This window comes from Zalophus californianus, chromosome 5, assembly GCF_009762305.2.
Source record: "Zalophus californianus isolate mZalCal1 chromosome 5, mZalCal1.pri.v2, whole genome shotgun sequence".
NCBI classification, from domain to species: domain Eukaryota; kingdom Metazoa; phylum Chordata; class Mammalia; order Carnivora; family Otariidae; genus Zalophus; species Zalophus californianus.
Window position 1 is genome coordinate 129,512,887 of NC_045599.1, and position 16,738 is coordinate 129,529,624.

General features: G+C 40.0%; 1 protein-coding gene across 3 annotated transcripts in view; it reads right to left on the reverse strand.

Annotated features, from left to right (window-relative positions):
- Positions 1–4,351: 4,351 nt before the first annotated feature.
- The window catches only part of CDH6 (cadherin 6), a 131,832-nt gene continuing 119,445 nt past the window's right edge, over positions 4,352–16,738 (reverse strand). For 2 of the 3 annotated variants that reach the window (XM_027606750.2, XM_027606751.2), the window contains exons 10-12: positions 15,691–15,808; positions 15,306–15,557; positions 4,352–10,346 (exon numbers count right to left, since the gene is read on the reverse strand). In XM_027606750.2, the coding sequence (XP_027462551.1) occupies positions 9,856–10,346; positions 15,306–15,557; positions 15,691–15,808 (861 nt within the window). In that variant the 3' untranslated portion in view covers positions 4,352–9,855. Of the gene's footprint in view, positions 10,347–13,321; positions 13,682–15,305; positions 15,558–15,690; positions 15,809–16,738 lie in introns of those variants that run through there. The other variant, XM_027606752.1, reaches the window with a different exon arrangement.

Genomic DNA, 16,738 nt, shown 5'->3' on the forward strand with positions numbered 1-16,738 from the left:
AGTATCAATGAATACTTTCTGTAATGCTTGAGACAGTAAAGCAAAAGAAAACAGCGTTATAAATTTGCATTAAATTTGAAATAGTGGCATTCTGAGGCAACTTTCAGCTCTTTCTGAATCTCTGCTGCAGCCGTAAGTCAGGAGAGAATCAGGTGTCTTTCTTAAGCTTTTGATTCTGACCTGAGAATGAGAAATAATGACAATAACAAAGAAATGTTTCTGATCAATAAACTTCAGCCTCCCCATTTTGTGATGGGTAGGGGGACCAATGGGGAGGGCTAAGAGAATTCCCCTGTTTTTTTCTGCATTCCATCCACTCTTCCCAGCTCCCTGAGCAGGTTGGCTTTAAGCTCTGACTGCCCCCTCTTCCTGTTACCCCAACTCTTTATGTCCCCTCAGCCTCTTAGAATTCGCTGTAATCTCAGGAGGGCTTGTGGAAAGAAACCCCAAATGACTAAAGTTGACTTTCTGTTGCTCACAGGAATCAAGGTTCAAAACAGAAATTAAGCTCAGTTATAGAAAAATATGGAACATACGTTACTTGTAGTTTCCAAGCAAAGATTTGTAGCTACTGAGTGCTCCGCCACACAGACACCACCTCACTGGGCAGTTGGATTTTTCTGGGGATATCACAGAGGACACCGTGTTACTGAGGAGGGTACCAGGATTTAATGGGTGCTCGCGGCCCGAGCAGGTCCCCCTCCTTCCTCCTCAGCTCCTGCCTCAGTTATGGAATCTGAATTGCTTAAGGAGCGACAGAAAGTCCTCATTCCTTGCCTTCTCCCTGTCCTGTTATAGGGCATTGCTACCCTACAGAGGGTTTACCACAATTTGATGTCCGAAATACTGATATTCTCAAGATTATTATCACATAGACAACTTACAGCCCTTGCTGTCTTGAGTGGAATTTTCTATTTCTTGGGAATACTTTTCTTTGGGAACACTGTTCTAATTTTACAATTGAAATCAGTTGGATAAATTAGGGTCGATAGGCGCAGTTTTTGCTCTCTCAGGCTTTTTTTTTTTTCTTCACAGAGCATTTGGACTGATCTTATAGATAGGAAGGCCTTGGAGGCTATAGCCATCAGCAGAATCCAACCTCATCTGAATTTGTATAAAGGAAGAAAGAATCCTTTTTCCCTCCCAATAAATATTTCTCTCAAACGGATGAGATTGGACTATGTATGCAAAGAGGAAAATGTAGGGTTCAGTGGCAGGCTTGCAGCGCCCAGGTTAAAAAAGTGATTCTAATTCCTGTGATGGGACTTCAGGACAAATGACCCCACTTTGTTTGTTCGTGTAATGGGAATGATATACCCTATTGTGCAGGCCTTTTGTGAGAGTTATAGTAAGTCACATATATAACAGTTATTTCTGAAGGGCTATATAAAAGTAAGGCATTATTATCAGGCAGCTAAGCAAAGTTAAAAGCTTTAGTAAAACCTATCCTTTACTGACTATAAGGAGACACTTTCTTACCAATGTGCAAACAAGGCATATTTGCCATTAAAAGTTTAGTTTTTGAGACTAAATGGCTCAGGAAGCAACACAGATGATCTAATATGTCAAGAGAGACATTTAAAAAAAGGAATAAGTATATTATAGACAGAAGTAGGAGACAGTCCACTTCTTTTAAAGAGCCATATCTATTCATAGCATATTTAGAAAAGTATTGAATTCAAGAATATGAATCCTAGGAAAGCGATCTAAAGAATCAGGGTGTCATTCAGTACAAAATGTTTAGTCAGGCAAACTAAGATTAATAATGGGAGATTAAATCATGGCAGTCCTTGAGGGAAGGGTATGTATGGAGCAGAGAGTGTAACTGTCTTTTTACCCCTATATCCCTATCACCTTGATTCGTGCCTGGCCCATCATAGGTTCTCAAATGATTTTTGCAGAATAAATGCAGAAGTTCAGGGGTATCACTGAGGGAAGATGCATCCCTCAAGCTGAAACTAATATCCGAACTGTTCAAAGAAAGAGACACATGCTTGTTGATTCAGATTTATGAAATAAAGATGTGGGCTAATTATAATGGCAGCTGAGCCCTTTAGCTTCCTTAATTATTCCAAATTTTTTTACAATCTCAGGATTGGAATGCTCTTGACAAATGTCAGTGGTGGGTAGTCAACAAAACTTAGAATGAAAGAAAACTAGTCTTTCACTGGAAAACTTAATCTCTTAGGTTTGGGATAGCAAATGGCTCAATATTATTCTATTATTGATGGCTGGTGGGGCATCCCTGTTAGGGGGAGTTCTAAGGTTATATCTGGGAGATCTGTGAGTCAGTTGATTAGAAATATCTACCATGGGCATTGAGATCAGGGATGGTAGACAAACTGCTTTTAAAGGGGTTTTCAGGTTGAAGGTTGAATTTGTGGATGATTTCCTACTTGCTCTTTTGATAACAACCTCGTGATGATTATGAGATGTGGCTTATTATGAAGACTAAAACTCTAAGGATTTGGGAACGATTTTGCCAGATTGACAGAGACTGAACCTATAAGTGGCAGATACATATTACGTCTATCTTACATGTAAGTGACACTCACCAGAGTGTATCACCAGATACACATGTATTTGTCTGTCTACATCTCCCAGCCTCTGTCCAGTTAGCGTGGGGCCATACGACTGAGTTCTGGCCAATGAGATGTGAGCAGAAGTGGTATAGCAATGAGTGGGCCCTGCCCCCTTAGAAACATCTCCTATGATCACCTAGCAAACTTTCCTCCCTTGCGACATTAAACCTTGGAGGCAGTGTGCTCCAAATGGCATGGCGACAAGGAGAAAGGCTCGCAACCACCCTGAGCACCATAAGAGTGAGGCAAACTTTATGGAGATTTTGGGTTTTGTCTGTTGCATCAGCTAGAGTGAATTACCCTAATACCCACTAATAACTGTTACAGAAGTGGTGTGTTTTGGTGATGGGAAATGGCTTAGCCTGTCTAAACGTTTGCAGGAAACTGCTTCCTGAGCTGGGTCCTTGAGACAGCACATTGCTCCTCCTGCCTATTCTACCATTAGGTCGGGGAAGTCTCCTAGATCCTGCTGACTCTGCTTGCCTTGGGGTCACGAAGAGCTGGGGACACAGGAGAGGGGTTTAGCTCTAGCACACCGTGCATACTACCGTGCAATGGACATATCTTTCAAAAACATGTTTCTAATACCATCATTCCTTCCCATGGGTTTCTGGTTTCCACTAAGTTAACTTTAAACCCAATGGCAGAAACCCCACAAAAAACAACAAAAATCAGCTGCTATGGTATTAGTGACCCTCTGTGTTCTGGTACTGTGTGTCTTTTCCAAGCATAGTCCTCTTCAGGGAACCTCTGCTGAGATGAGGGGCATTGCTTAAACATCCCTCTCTCTTCTTTCTTTCCCCTGCTATTCTTTTTGATTTCTTATCTCCCTTTATCTCAATCCTACCAATTCCTAAACCTCCCACACCCTCCTCCACCTGGCAGAAACCGTTTCCGCTTCCTATGAACACTTGAATCTCTATCTCTTTGAAGGCATCTCCCCCCCCCCCCCCGCCCCCCCCCCCCCGCCAACCTTCTGGTGGACACTATAGCTAGGAGTTTATGGCAGCCCTTCCTCCTGGACCATGAGCTTCTGGAGAGAAGGGAAGATGTGTCTATTTGGCTTACTCTCGGATATTTCATGGCACACATTGGATTGCCCACTACTTGAACAAATGAGTGAATAAATGAAAAATCTCCTTTGCAAAGCTATGAATTCTCTCAGTTAAAAAATTATGATATAGCCTCTGTAGAAATAGGCAGCTTAAAAGAGAACAAGCATATGAAATATTATAGCTCTGAATATGCTAAAAACATTTTATTTACTCATAGTATCAGAATGCTGGAAGGATTTTATCCTTATTTCCCTCTGGTCTGGCTCTTTTTCTTTTTCTTTTTTGAATCAGAGATCCATAGACAATTTTTTTCTATGGGAGTGAAATAAAGGATGGAGATTTGGGATGGACAAAAATATAGAACTGTCTTTTTTTATCTAAAGCAATTACCATGAGGAAAAACAGCTTTCTTCTTAATACAGCAATTCCATAAATAACAGTAAAATTCTTGATGCCCCAGCAGTAAGAAGTCTTCAGGGCAGCGCCAATGATGTATAATGCTGGCTGGGAGAAACTATTGTTTACAAGCTAATTATTGTATAACAAGTTGGCTTTAGTTAGCTGTTTGAGAGGTTCAAACAGCAGATTTGGAAAGATAAAGTGTATATCAGCATGTACATTTTTTTTAAAATCTCTGATTAAAAACAATAGTTTGAGAGAATTGAAAAAACGAGTTAGAAAAAAACAGTTTATTAAGTAATATCATATAAATAACTTGTTACAAAAATTGATTTGCAAAAGGCATATTTAACTCTTTGTGAGAAATCACTTTTTAAATTGCATTCTTTTCAAATGTATACGTCTAAGAAAACAAAGGAAAATAAAAGAAGCCGTTTCAAGGAGCGTGGCTTTGCCATTTGACTACCACAAAAGGCCCGGCCACACTGAGCTGTAAGGTAATCCTTACCTCTCCTTCGAATACAGGAAACTGTCTCATGTAAACTGTGAAGTTATGAAAATCTACCCAACTAGAAATATTGATGAAAGCTGAGCAGTGGTTGTTTCTATCAGGTGTTCTCATTGCCAGAGATAACAGGCGATAACTGAGAAAAACCATATGACTGAGCATTACAGCCAGCAAATCTTCAAGGGTGGCGTCAGCTTCAATTTATACTTGGGAGTATTTTTAATTAAAAACAATCAATACCAAAAAGCTTTTATTTTCTGGGTTTAAAATCACAAATCACAGTAGGAGAATGCCAAATTGTCTTAGCTTGGTACTACTGAAGACGCACGTAGCATTTATTATAAGGCCTATTCTTAGGCAGTTTACTTTCAAAGCAATGAAAAGAATCACAAACAAAACAATACGGTGGTTTTGAAGCGTTCCTACGTTTCTTCTGAGCAGATCGGTTGGTTTGCTACACAGCATTCTCCCTGAATGCCTTAGCAATTCTATACATTTGATTCCTTAATAAACACTAAACTAATAGATCATAGAAAACTAAAAACTTATAGAAGGTGCCTCTAGACATATTTACATAAATAACATAGTCTCGCAAGAAAGACCAAGATCTCATTATAGCGGAATGCTTTTTCCACAACACTAGATCCATGCCTCATTTGTCAAATTAACCCCATTTGAAGAGAAATTTGAATTTGTGGTCCATGGGTTTAAAAAAAAAACTGGAATTAAGCAACTTGTAAAAGCTCTTTTGAAATTAATCTAATAACCCAGTGGCTCTCAGGCTAAGTGCCTTGGTCCTGTCTGATATACAGTGGGTAATAGGCTTTGTTTCCATTTGACCTCCTTTTGGCACTTTCATCTGCTGGCTCTGTTGGGCTAACATTCCCCCCAAATTAAAAAATGAAAATGCATCATAAATAAGGTATTACAAAATGGGGAGTAGATTAAAGATTGTCTCAGCATTGCTGAGATTAAATTGATGATGCAGAGACCATAAACTTCTGGCTTTAAAAATGAGCTATCTCTTTATTAACTTATAACAAGTGTGTGAGTCAATGTATTTCCTTTCTAAGAGGGTATTCCTCTGCACACTGAACATGATCAGGGTCTGATGTTTTTTAGTAGAAAATTGCCCCTTTAGAAAACTATTCCATAAAGATGCCAAAGGGAGATTAAAAATGCTGCAAACATAATAGCCACTGAACTTTTAAGGAGGCCATACTGTAATTCTGTATTCTCTGGAAAAGAAAGTTGCTTGTCAGACTTTGGACAATAGTTCGTCTTCCTGAAGATCCATACACTAAGTCTTAATCTTTCCACTCTTACAATCTGATAGAGGGGGCTGGGTTTTAGTGTTAAACATAAATGCTTGACTATTTAATTCCCTGACACAATTCAAAAAAGATTTCATCTAGACGAAATCATAAAAATGAAATTACACTAAAAACGATCCTTTTTAGAGGACACCTTTCAAAATAGTGCGGGGATCATGACTTTCTAGAGTGTTCTTCCCAAGTAATTACGTTGCTTTAAAACTAGTGACTAGGGTAAGATAATTGATGTGGTGGTTTGGTTCCTGGGGAAAATGAATTTATGTGTGTCTGATTTAAGTACTTAGTTTGGGCCAAGAACCAACTCTGTTCTTCCTTTTCAGCTGCATACTTTTATGGTCCTCAAGTATGTAGCATTGAGGAATTCTTAATTCATAGTTTATACATTTATCTCCAATGAAATACCCATTGCAAGGCAAAGCATTTGATGGAAGGTATTTCTCAGCAAATTAGGGTATCTAATATTTATGCACTTAGAAATGAAAGTAATGGAAACTTTCTAAAGTTAATTTGGATTTGTAAATTTTGGATGCTTCTAAAATAGAGATTCAACTTTTAAGAAATTTTTGTACAACTTTTTTGGAGCTCAAAATGAACACTAAGCCAGAATTTTTTTTTTAATGAGTTAAAATTGAATTGCCAGGTTTTGTTTTATTTGAAAATGGAGTCAATTTGTATCTGAAACTCCCTTCACACACCTAAACTGTAAAGCTAAGAAAGCTCTGTAAAAAGCATTTATTTACTGTGCCCAGAGCCCCTGTCTTATGGTTCCATGGAACCATCTATTCTTCTCTCCCATTTGATTTCATTTTTTATTTGGGGACAAATGTTTATTCCTTTTAGCAGAAAGTGGCTATGAAGTGAAGGGGTTGTAAACTTATGTACAATAGTTTAACATTTTAAAAATCCCAGCTTACTTAGGGAGCATCTTGGTGGTTTGAAGAAACTCTCCCCTTTGAATGGAGGGGGAAAAAATTTCAGAAGGGCCTCAAAGTCCTTGAAGCAATTCACAAAAGTGATCTGGTTATAATTAAGGAATTTTAGTTTCATAGTGACTAAAGCAAATATTAAATTTTACCTCTTCCCATTTTCCTTCCATCCTTCTTGTCACTAACATCTAATATCATGACAGAGACTTGGTGAAAACTGAGCTGAAAACTAGTTTTTTTCTCCAGTAATCATTCATGTTGACTGGGGTCCTTGACGCGATATCTTGGTGGGAAGGAAGTGAGACCCACATGGAATCATGGAAGTATGGCTCTCATTATTTCCATGACATCAGGGAGTATTAATTATAGTAAAATACTTACAGGACCCTAGTACTAAATATTCAGCTCTAGTCTTAAATTATCCAATTTCTTAGAGATTCACTTTATCATCAGGTTTTGTGGTAAGAGATTAAGCAGTAATTTCAATATTTAGTCATATTAACTTGTTCTTGGCTCACTGTACCACCTTCAAGGTGGGATTAATATACCCTGCCAATTATATCTCAAATGTTCCACTACAGAACTACTTACTTTCACTTATGAGGAGAGAATAAACCTTACCCTTAAACACTGGAAGTTGCTAGTGTCGACCCTCAGACATTCCAATTAACCCAAAAGTTCAAAAGGAAGACTTCTCATGATATCTTTCTTTTTACAGGACTATCTTTCTTGATACAATTTATTACATGATGTGAAACATAAGGACAGAGAGCTCTTTGATTTTACAGTAAGTCATGTGATTAAGGTGGTGTTCTATTGCTATAAATAACTAGTTCTTTCTAATTAACTTTACTAAGCTATCTTTTTTGCAACATTTAACTGTGACTATGATATTCATTTTAAGTGAAACTCTCCTGTAGTATTTTGTTTGCATTCCTGTGTGTGTGTGTGTGTGTGTGTATGTGTGTGTATGTATGAAGAACTAACAAAAGAAAACCCTGAAAACATGAAACACTTGTTAGTACACAGGGAAGTCCATTACAAAATAGGAAACCATTCGGAAACACAAGGAAGAATATGGATATAAAACTTTTTCACTCTAATTGGGTAACCCAAAAGACTACATTTCTCTTATTTTAAACGTGCCATCTTTACTTCCTGGGTAATACACCTATTTAAAACTTAACAACTGTATGTTTCCAAATAGAAAGTATGTACTAATATGACAGTAGCCCCAAATGGAAATAACATTATCTGTAGAAAATTAACATTAATTGAAAATACATCCCTAAGACTAATAATTGAAGTCAGAATATTCTTAAGTACATAATATATATTTATATATATATGTATATGTATATACACAGAGCCTGGGTTTGCTTTTTTTTTTTAAGTTTTCAAAACAACGATGTTTTCATTACAGTACTTTGGAAATTTCTGATGACTGCACAATGTAAGATTCTAATGATACAAATCATTAGAACAGCCATATGAAATAAATGATTTGAACCTACCAAAAGGATTAGTTCTGTTCAGTTGGGTCCTCTGGAAAATAACTATGATGCTAATTGCATAATTAGAGAAATAATAGATTGGATGGCTTGTACATTACTTTTCCGTTGTAGTTTGAGACCACCACTTTATCATTAGTTCAAAGACAAAGATGGCAAGGTTGCCATAGCAACAGAGTTAAAAACAATGAAAAACTATTAATGCTTTTGAAAGTCAACTATCATTTTAATACAATCTTAAACACTCTTATTGAAGGGAATCACATTTCTCCCTTCGTAAGCGTCTTCCAAACATGTACTATGTAGTTTTTCACTATGATCTCAACAATATATCTATATCTATCATGTCATATAAATATATAGATGTTTCCAGATGTGAAGGACAGGGTTTCAAGTTCAAGTGTGGCTGGCTGTCATTTCCCCATTAAACTCTGAGGGCGGGATTTGAGTTTTATTTAATCTATCTTTACTAATGCAACTTAATTGTGTACGAAGTCTCTGAAGAGTATGAGTTATTGTACTTCACGCTGCTACTTTCAAGTATATTAGAATAATACTGACAACAACTACAGACAAGGAGTTAAAATTTGTCTCAGAAAAGTTCCTTCAAGAATTTTAAACAATTAGACTTTTTTATAATTAGCTTACTGATGGTTGAAATAATTTTAAGTGATCTGTGGTACATTTGGTGGCCCGAACTTTAAAATAGGCTAAATATTTCCTTTTTCAACATCATTAGCTATTTTCCCTTTCTCTTTATATGGTACTTTCACAGGTTTAATATATAACAAATTATGAGTTAGTGGCAAGGAATGAGGTATTACATTTTGTTTGTTGTTTTCCAACGTTACCATTTAATTTGCTTCTAGTCCAAAAGAGGAACAAGAATCTTAAAACGTTGGTGGATTTGATGATTTGAATAGTCATTGGTGCCGGATAAAGTTCTTGAAGAACAAAAAGGATGGGCAAATGCCATTTTAAATTCTTTGCGACACACCCATAATACACACCCATCTATATAGTTCATTATCTCCTTGTGAGCTGATATACCAGGACCAACTTCACAGGTGTTCCTCCCTCACTTCTCTTACTAAAACTATATATATTTTTTTATCATTAAAGCACAGTCCCTCCCTCATCCCATTAGCATGTGAAATGTACAGCCAGAGCGACCAGCTGACCTGAGTCAATGGAGTGTAGCAGGGAGACCAGGCCAGGGAAACTGAGCCCATTCGGAACTTGCCCTAAGAGAACGAGGGAAAATACCACTCCTGGCGCTCTCCTCCAGCACGGGGCCTGTTGGGCTGGCTGACATGGTTAACTGGATGCGCTAAAAAATAAACATTTGCCTCTTGGAAGCTCATAAAAGTGTACTAGAAAAAAGTCTCTAACATTGGATCCACACCGGCTGCAGCCATTGACGTTTGGAACGGGTAGAACAGAGAACCCTTCACGGAGCGGTGGATAAAGTAGAAAGAAAGAGCCACTTCACCTATTTTCGGTGTCGTACTGGAAAAGGAAAAAGGCAAAAGGCAAGGCATTAGGAGTCTTTGTCACTGTCCACGCCTCCGTACATGTCTGCGAGCTTTTTGAACCGGGGGCCCCAGTCACTAAGGTAGTCGTAGTCTTGGTCTCCATCCGTGGTCACCGACTCCAGCGAGCTCAGCGAATCGGCCACCGAGCCGGTGCCCTCGTAGGCGTAGGTGGCCAAGGAGTCGTAGGGCGGGGCGGTGGGGTCCGTGTCATTCTCCTTTAACCTTTGGTTAATGAAATCCCGGACGTCGGTGTTGTCGCGAGTTGCGGGAGTCCGTCGGGGTAGAAAAAGGGCCTCGGGCACGATGTCCCTGCGTAATTTGCTGTCCTCTATGGCTTCGGGGTTCCTCAGGGTGCCGATATCGAAGGCCTGGGTGTCCTCCTCGCCACCACCTTCGTCGTTATAACTGACAATGTTGTCTCTGATGTCCTCTTTGGAGATGATCAAAGGTTCTTTTTTCCGCTGCCGCCTCAAAGCTGCAAACAACACCACTGTCACTGGAAGCAGAAACAAAGCAGAATGGGGAAGGGAAAGTTAATTCGCTGCCCAATTAATGTCAGCAAGACACACTGTGCTCCAATGTGAAGTTTTAAAACTTCTCTAGGAAACTGCAGACTCAACTTTTATTGCTTTGAGGTTGCGCTTGCCTCCCTGCATGATCAAACCAGGACCCCCCCCCCCACAAAAAAAACCGGAGTAAATATTTGAAAGAGAGTTACGATTTAAGTAGAGGATAAAACACCTTCATATTTTGTCAGTAGTTCCCTTTTGCTTTGAAACGGCAAACTTGTTTTCAAGGTAAGGAAAAAATAAAATAATAATAAAAAAAGCTCAAACAGCGAGAGTGCAGCAATAAGAGTGCAAATTATGCTGAACACCTAAAATGCTCTGAAACTGCTTATAAGCACAAGGCTGGCACCTTCGGGATGTGTTGAAGGTTTGCATAACTCCACAGCTAAAATAACTTTTGCACTATGCCTTCTTCTTTTCTTTTTTCTTCCCTGGGAGAAGTGTAAAATTCGTTTGAAACCCAAAGTAGAGATGTGAATGTCTGCATACCTTTCTACATAGAAGAAATACGATTACAGATAATACCTGGAGAGGCCCAGATACAATTCAGAAAGCCATTCTGGACTTAAAGATCAGCCCATTTAAAAGGGGGCAGGTTATAAGACACGCACCGGCTTATTTCTGTTTGAGCTAAACAAAATAAACGCATTTAAGAGGGAACTTGAAAAAATTATTTCAAAGGTTCATATTCTGTAAGTTTGTTGCCTGGAATGTTCGTTCTTTGGATTTTTCCTCCTTAAGTCAAATTAGAGGCAAAGCAAGAATTGTGTTTAACGAGCTCCTGATGCTTCTTCACAGCTGACTGGGTCGAACACAGCTGGCTACTTCTAGAGAGACACATCTCTGAATGGACATATGGGTGGGAAAATAAAAACACAGTGACAGATTAGAGAGGAAACGCTGTCCGGGGCAGAAAATGCATTGTTGAACCGGGTTGGTCCAGGGGTGTTTACTACAGGAAGTACTAGTAACGTGTTTTTATTTTCTCATCTGTAACATGGTCCAGACTTTATGAGCCATAAAGATTGAAATATTGTGGTAAGGATTACAGAATAACGGCTTTTGGTGACTATGTATATCTACCTATATAATGATGGATATATGCATACCCAGATATCTATATATTGAATTTTCAGGTGTTAATAGTGTTATTAATAATTGGTTATCTATTGAGAGAGTTCTATATGCCAAGCACTGTGGCAAGTGCTTTACATACTGAATTTCATTTAATTATCACAGCAGCCCTACAAAGTAGGGACCTTCATTTTATGATGTATATATATTATATGTATTATATAATATAGTAACCATTTTTCATAGAGGAAATTGAGGTTTAGAGATGTCACATATGCAAACAATTGAAATCCAGGTCAGACTGAAAAGCCAACACTTTTAATCACCAAGCATGTTTGGGTTATAGACTACTTCTAAAGGCTGTCCACTGTTGCCATTTCAAGTGTGTGGTTGTGTAATTGTACACATTCTCTCTTGCTGCCAAAGAGCATCCTCATGCCTCATTAGTCTCAGCCATTCGGGGCGTTGATGTATTTATTCATTTACGAAATATTTATGTAGTGCCTACTCTGTCTGTGCCAGGTCCTGTTCTAGGCACTATCGGTGCAAAACATTAATCAGGAGGTGGGCAGGAGTGGTGGTGGTGGTGGTGGATGGAGCCTGAAAATAAACAGTGTGTAGCATAAATAAGGAAATTATTAGAAGGTGATATGTACAGTGTGAACAAAGAGTAGAGCAGAGGGAGGAGGGTGACGAGCACTTCCATGTGTGATTGAGAGGCTGTGTATGCTTTGTAGGAGGAGAGTGCCTCATTGAGGAAGTGACAGTTGAGCAAAGGTGTGGGGAGTCAGCCAAGGAGCTGCCGGGGGAAGAGGACAGAGCTAGAAGAAAGGCCCTGGGATGGGAGGGTGCCTAGAGTGTGTGACAAACAGCCAGGAGATCCTACGGCTGGACCTGAGGGAGCCCCGCCAGGACGAGAAGGGAGTAGGGAAAGGCCATGTCATGTGGGGCCTGGAGGCTTCTTTATGTCCTCACTTTACCCTGAGGTGCTGGTGGGTGGAAAATTGCAGGGCTCTGGGCAGAGGGATGTTCATAATCTACCCTTTATGCTGGATTCCAGTGTGACCAATGGCAAGGATTTGCGAAACAGAGGATTGTAACTAAGGATGGCCTCTGGGGATAATGAATAGAATCAAGACGAATGTCTCCCAAATCATTCAACCTTTATGTACCACGGTTCGTGCCATCATTTAAGGCAAGAGAGCAGGCATTTATCACTACCTAATTCTGCCCCATTTTAAGTGATCTGTATCTTTTGTTTTGGTCCTTTGCACACCCGAAAGTGCAATACCTAGAAGAGAGGGCACATTGGGTAATTCAAAGGCATTTCTTCACTGCCTCATTCTCCTACAGCTACAACTGCCTGTATCTTTTCTTTTTAGCTCAATGTACATCTGAACAGAAATTCTAGAAGGGAAATCTTTCTCAAAGCTAACTTTTATCGACTGAAGATGTGAGTTCTGAGCACGTGGAACAAAAAAACACATTCTGAGAAAGTAATAGCTTTCTTCCCAGTAACTGACCTCTTCCCTTTTCTCTACCCCCTGAGGCCAAAGGACAGCAGAGAGATTTTGGTGGGGGGGCGGGGGGAAGGGGGATGCTTGGACCAATTTGCTCTCAAATCCCATCATAAAGCTAGACGGTAGCAAAGCATTTGAAATCAGCCTGCCCAGGCTCACTTAAAGGATTTGACCCTTTTAAGTCTGTTTCTTTCCGTGAAAGAGAAGCAATAACACAGTGCCCAGTGTTGTCATCAGGAATGAGTTCATAAATGTGGAAGTTTCGTAGACTCTAAAGCACCATAGAGACACGAGATGTCGTGGTTGTTTTCACTGTGGTTTTATTTTTGTAAATAAAACAAAGATGCCACAGGATCCACTTTATTGACTGCAGATTTCCTCCCACATTGGTGTGGCTTTTCTCTTATAAATCTCAGGTTTGCTTCCACCTTCTTCGATGGTCTCATTTGCAGTTCAAGCTCTCTTTCAGCCTGGACATTGCCCTGCCTTCTATGAGCTCACAAAGAAGGTAGAGTGCAGTGTGGAAGCACCAAGGCTCAGGGGGTGGAAGACCTGGGTTTGGAACTTTGTTCTACCACCTGTTAGCTGTGCGACGTGTCTACAGGACTGCACTTCTTGGAGCCTTGGTTTTCTTATTTGAGATGCAGACAAATATATACCAGATGGTTCTGAGGGTTAAAGGAGAAGAACAGTTGTGAGGCATCCTGGCCAGTGTGTAGCCTACGGTGTTAGCCTAGTAAAGGATCAGTCCCATTGAGCTCCTTTTTTAATTAGGTACAGAATTCCAAAGACACTAGACCAGATGTAAGGAGCAAGGAGACAAGTTAAGAGTCCCGAGGAAACAGCAAATTTATTGGAGGAAGGAAATGATGAAGAGAGGATAAAGGGAGTTGGTGAGGAGGAAAAAAGCTGTGGGGGGGGGGGAGGGAGAGAAAATGGGTAGATGATGAAGGAAAGGAAGAATCACCTCTTTGAGATGAGAGCTCTCCTTCTATAGACCATGGAAGAGTCCGTGGAATTCTCCCTGACTACAGCCTTGCCAATTCAGCCCTTCTAAAAATAACCTTTTTCCCCCTAATCAAAAAGAATATTTGTATCCTTCTCTTCCAAAACAATTTTTACAGACTCACACCATTAGAAACACTGATTTGTCTTTGCATACTGTCGGCTTTTATTTATCTTCATATCTTAAAATACTTTCCCCAAATCTTCGTTGACAAAGAGAATCACAGTTCTGTAGTTAAAAGACTTCTGTTATAATTAGCAAAATTGATATGGAATGTGAAACTCTTAAGCAGGGATCCCTAGGCATTCTCTTCTTGGAAAAATGTAGGTGTTTTACTCTATATTCTTCTCAATGCTATATTGTAATTTTTAAAAAGATTCCCCTCCCCGCCCCCCCGGGCAATCCAGGTTGACGCTTAACTTCTTCATTTTCTTCCCCCTTGTGTAGCAAGCTTACTTTGACTTTTGGAAGAACTGAATTAACTAACATTTGATTTCTTAGTTCACAACAGTCAACGGTCTGTTGAGCATTTTGAGCTTAACCTGTGTGCTTAATTCATGGGTTGGGGACAAAAATTTCATTTGAATCATTGCTAGACCTCAATTTTCACCTTGATTGCATTCATTTCTTTTCGGTTCCAGATTTATTTCCTCAGTCACAGAAGTTGATAATTATTGAGAGTCTGAGAAATAATAGACATTGTGTACGTGGCAGTTGGGGCGCAAGGCTAAGAAGTTAGTGATTCAAAGGGGTAGCCCAAAGCAAGTTGGCTGGGTGGAAGAAAATTTCATCACTTTTCATTTCCCCGTATGAGAGGGAAAAAGTCATCACATTTCTCTTTCCACTTTCCCATTGATCTTTAAACTTTACCTTCATAGAAAGGGCCCTCAGCACACCCTCCGTGCCGGATGACTTTCTCTCTTTAAAATTTAACAATGTTTGCCAGGTTAAACGGGAAACAACAAATGAAATGGAAAGGGCACACTGAGAGTGCCCTCCAGTCCCCCTGGGATTCATTCCCTGTCTGATAGATGAGAGATGCTTTGGGTGGACTGATTCCCGGAGTAGATGAAGACATGGGCCAGTTTCACATCCGTTCATTCTCCAAAGCTGTTTTCAAGCCAAAACTAGTTCATGGTTGAACAACACAGATCCTCAGCATATAACTCTGCTCACCTAGATCGGGCTGTATGCCTTACCGGGAGAGGCGGATAAATCTAGGGTGTCACAGTAACAGTGTGTGCCCCTCAGCATGGGGAGATAGGAGGCAGGGAGAAGCAGTTTACCTAGTAGGGTCACGATGCACAGAAGGATGGCGATCAGGGCCCCTGTGCTCAGGCCCGTGGGGTGCACGAGGGCCTCCGCGTGGCAGGACTGCATGTTGCCGTGGTGGTCACATGCACAGACCCGGACAGTCACTGTCCCTGTGCTGCTCTGGACTGGGTAGTCGTTGTCTGAAATCACCACGGGCAGGAGGTAGGTGCTCATCTCGTGTCTGTTGTAGCCATTTTTCCGAGTTAAGATTCCTGCTGTGTTATCTGCAACCGGAAAACAAGGTGGTGAATGTCATGTGCATACCACACCGTGGATTGGAAAAACTGTGATGCTAACAGAGAGAGAGCGAGAGAGAAAGCTATCAATATAGACAGAAGATAACTTGGGCTCATTTACCTTTGTTGTCTTGAATGGTAAAGTTTGAACCACTGGCTGCTTCCGGGGCCAAAGAGAAGGAGAATTGGTGCCCGCTGTAAGGGTCATCTTTGTCAATGGCTCGTAGGGTCTGAATCAACTAAAATCAAAACCGTAAAGCTGCTATGAAGTTCAGCTAACTCAAAAGTGTTCCTTACAGTTTTGTAGTAAATTGCTTGACTACATGATTTCTAATTTTCTTTATTTTTTTATGTTTATTTTTTAACGCATCTTTTTTTTTTTTTTAATTTTATTTATTTATTTATTTGACAGAGAGAGACGGAACACAAGCAGGGGGAGTGGGAGAAGCAGGCCTCCTGCTGAGCAGGGAGCCCGATGTGGGGCTCAATCCCAGGACCCTGGGATTATGACCTGAGCTGAAGGCAGACGCTTAATGACTGAGCCACCCAGGTGCCCCTGATTTCTAATTTTAATTTAAAAACAATAGCCTCTAGAAAATTTACAATGAATCTACTTTATGCAATGAACTAATGGGTTGGAAATAGAGCCAAGAATGATACTTTGTTATAGGGCTAACCCCACTGGGCACTGTAGGATATTTAGCAGCAAGCCTGGCCTCCTCCCCCCTATACACCCATAGCACACTACTCTTTGTGACAATCAAAAATGTCCCCAAACATTGCCAAATGTCCCCTGGGGGCAAAATCACATGGGTTGGGAAACACTGCCCTAGATACAAAGCTATAAAATACCACAATGATCTACGAAAACATTTCAACTAAAAAAATCAGGCACTCTTTGGACACAGCCTGTTTAGAAACGCAGTCTTGACATGTACATAAGCCATCGACTTGCCTAAAAGCTAACAAGAAAGTTTGTACATAAAATACAACTTCAGCTTCCTGCTTTAACATGTATTTTAACAGTGCACTTCTATTTTGACAAACTGTAACATAATTTTTATATCACTGGCAGAAAAGACCTATTTCAGGTAGGGACAAATGTGTAAAACAGGAAAACATTCACGAATTTGTATTACTTGTACAGATGGGCAATATAACTAAGTGAA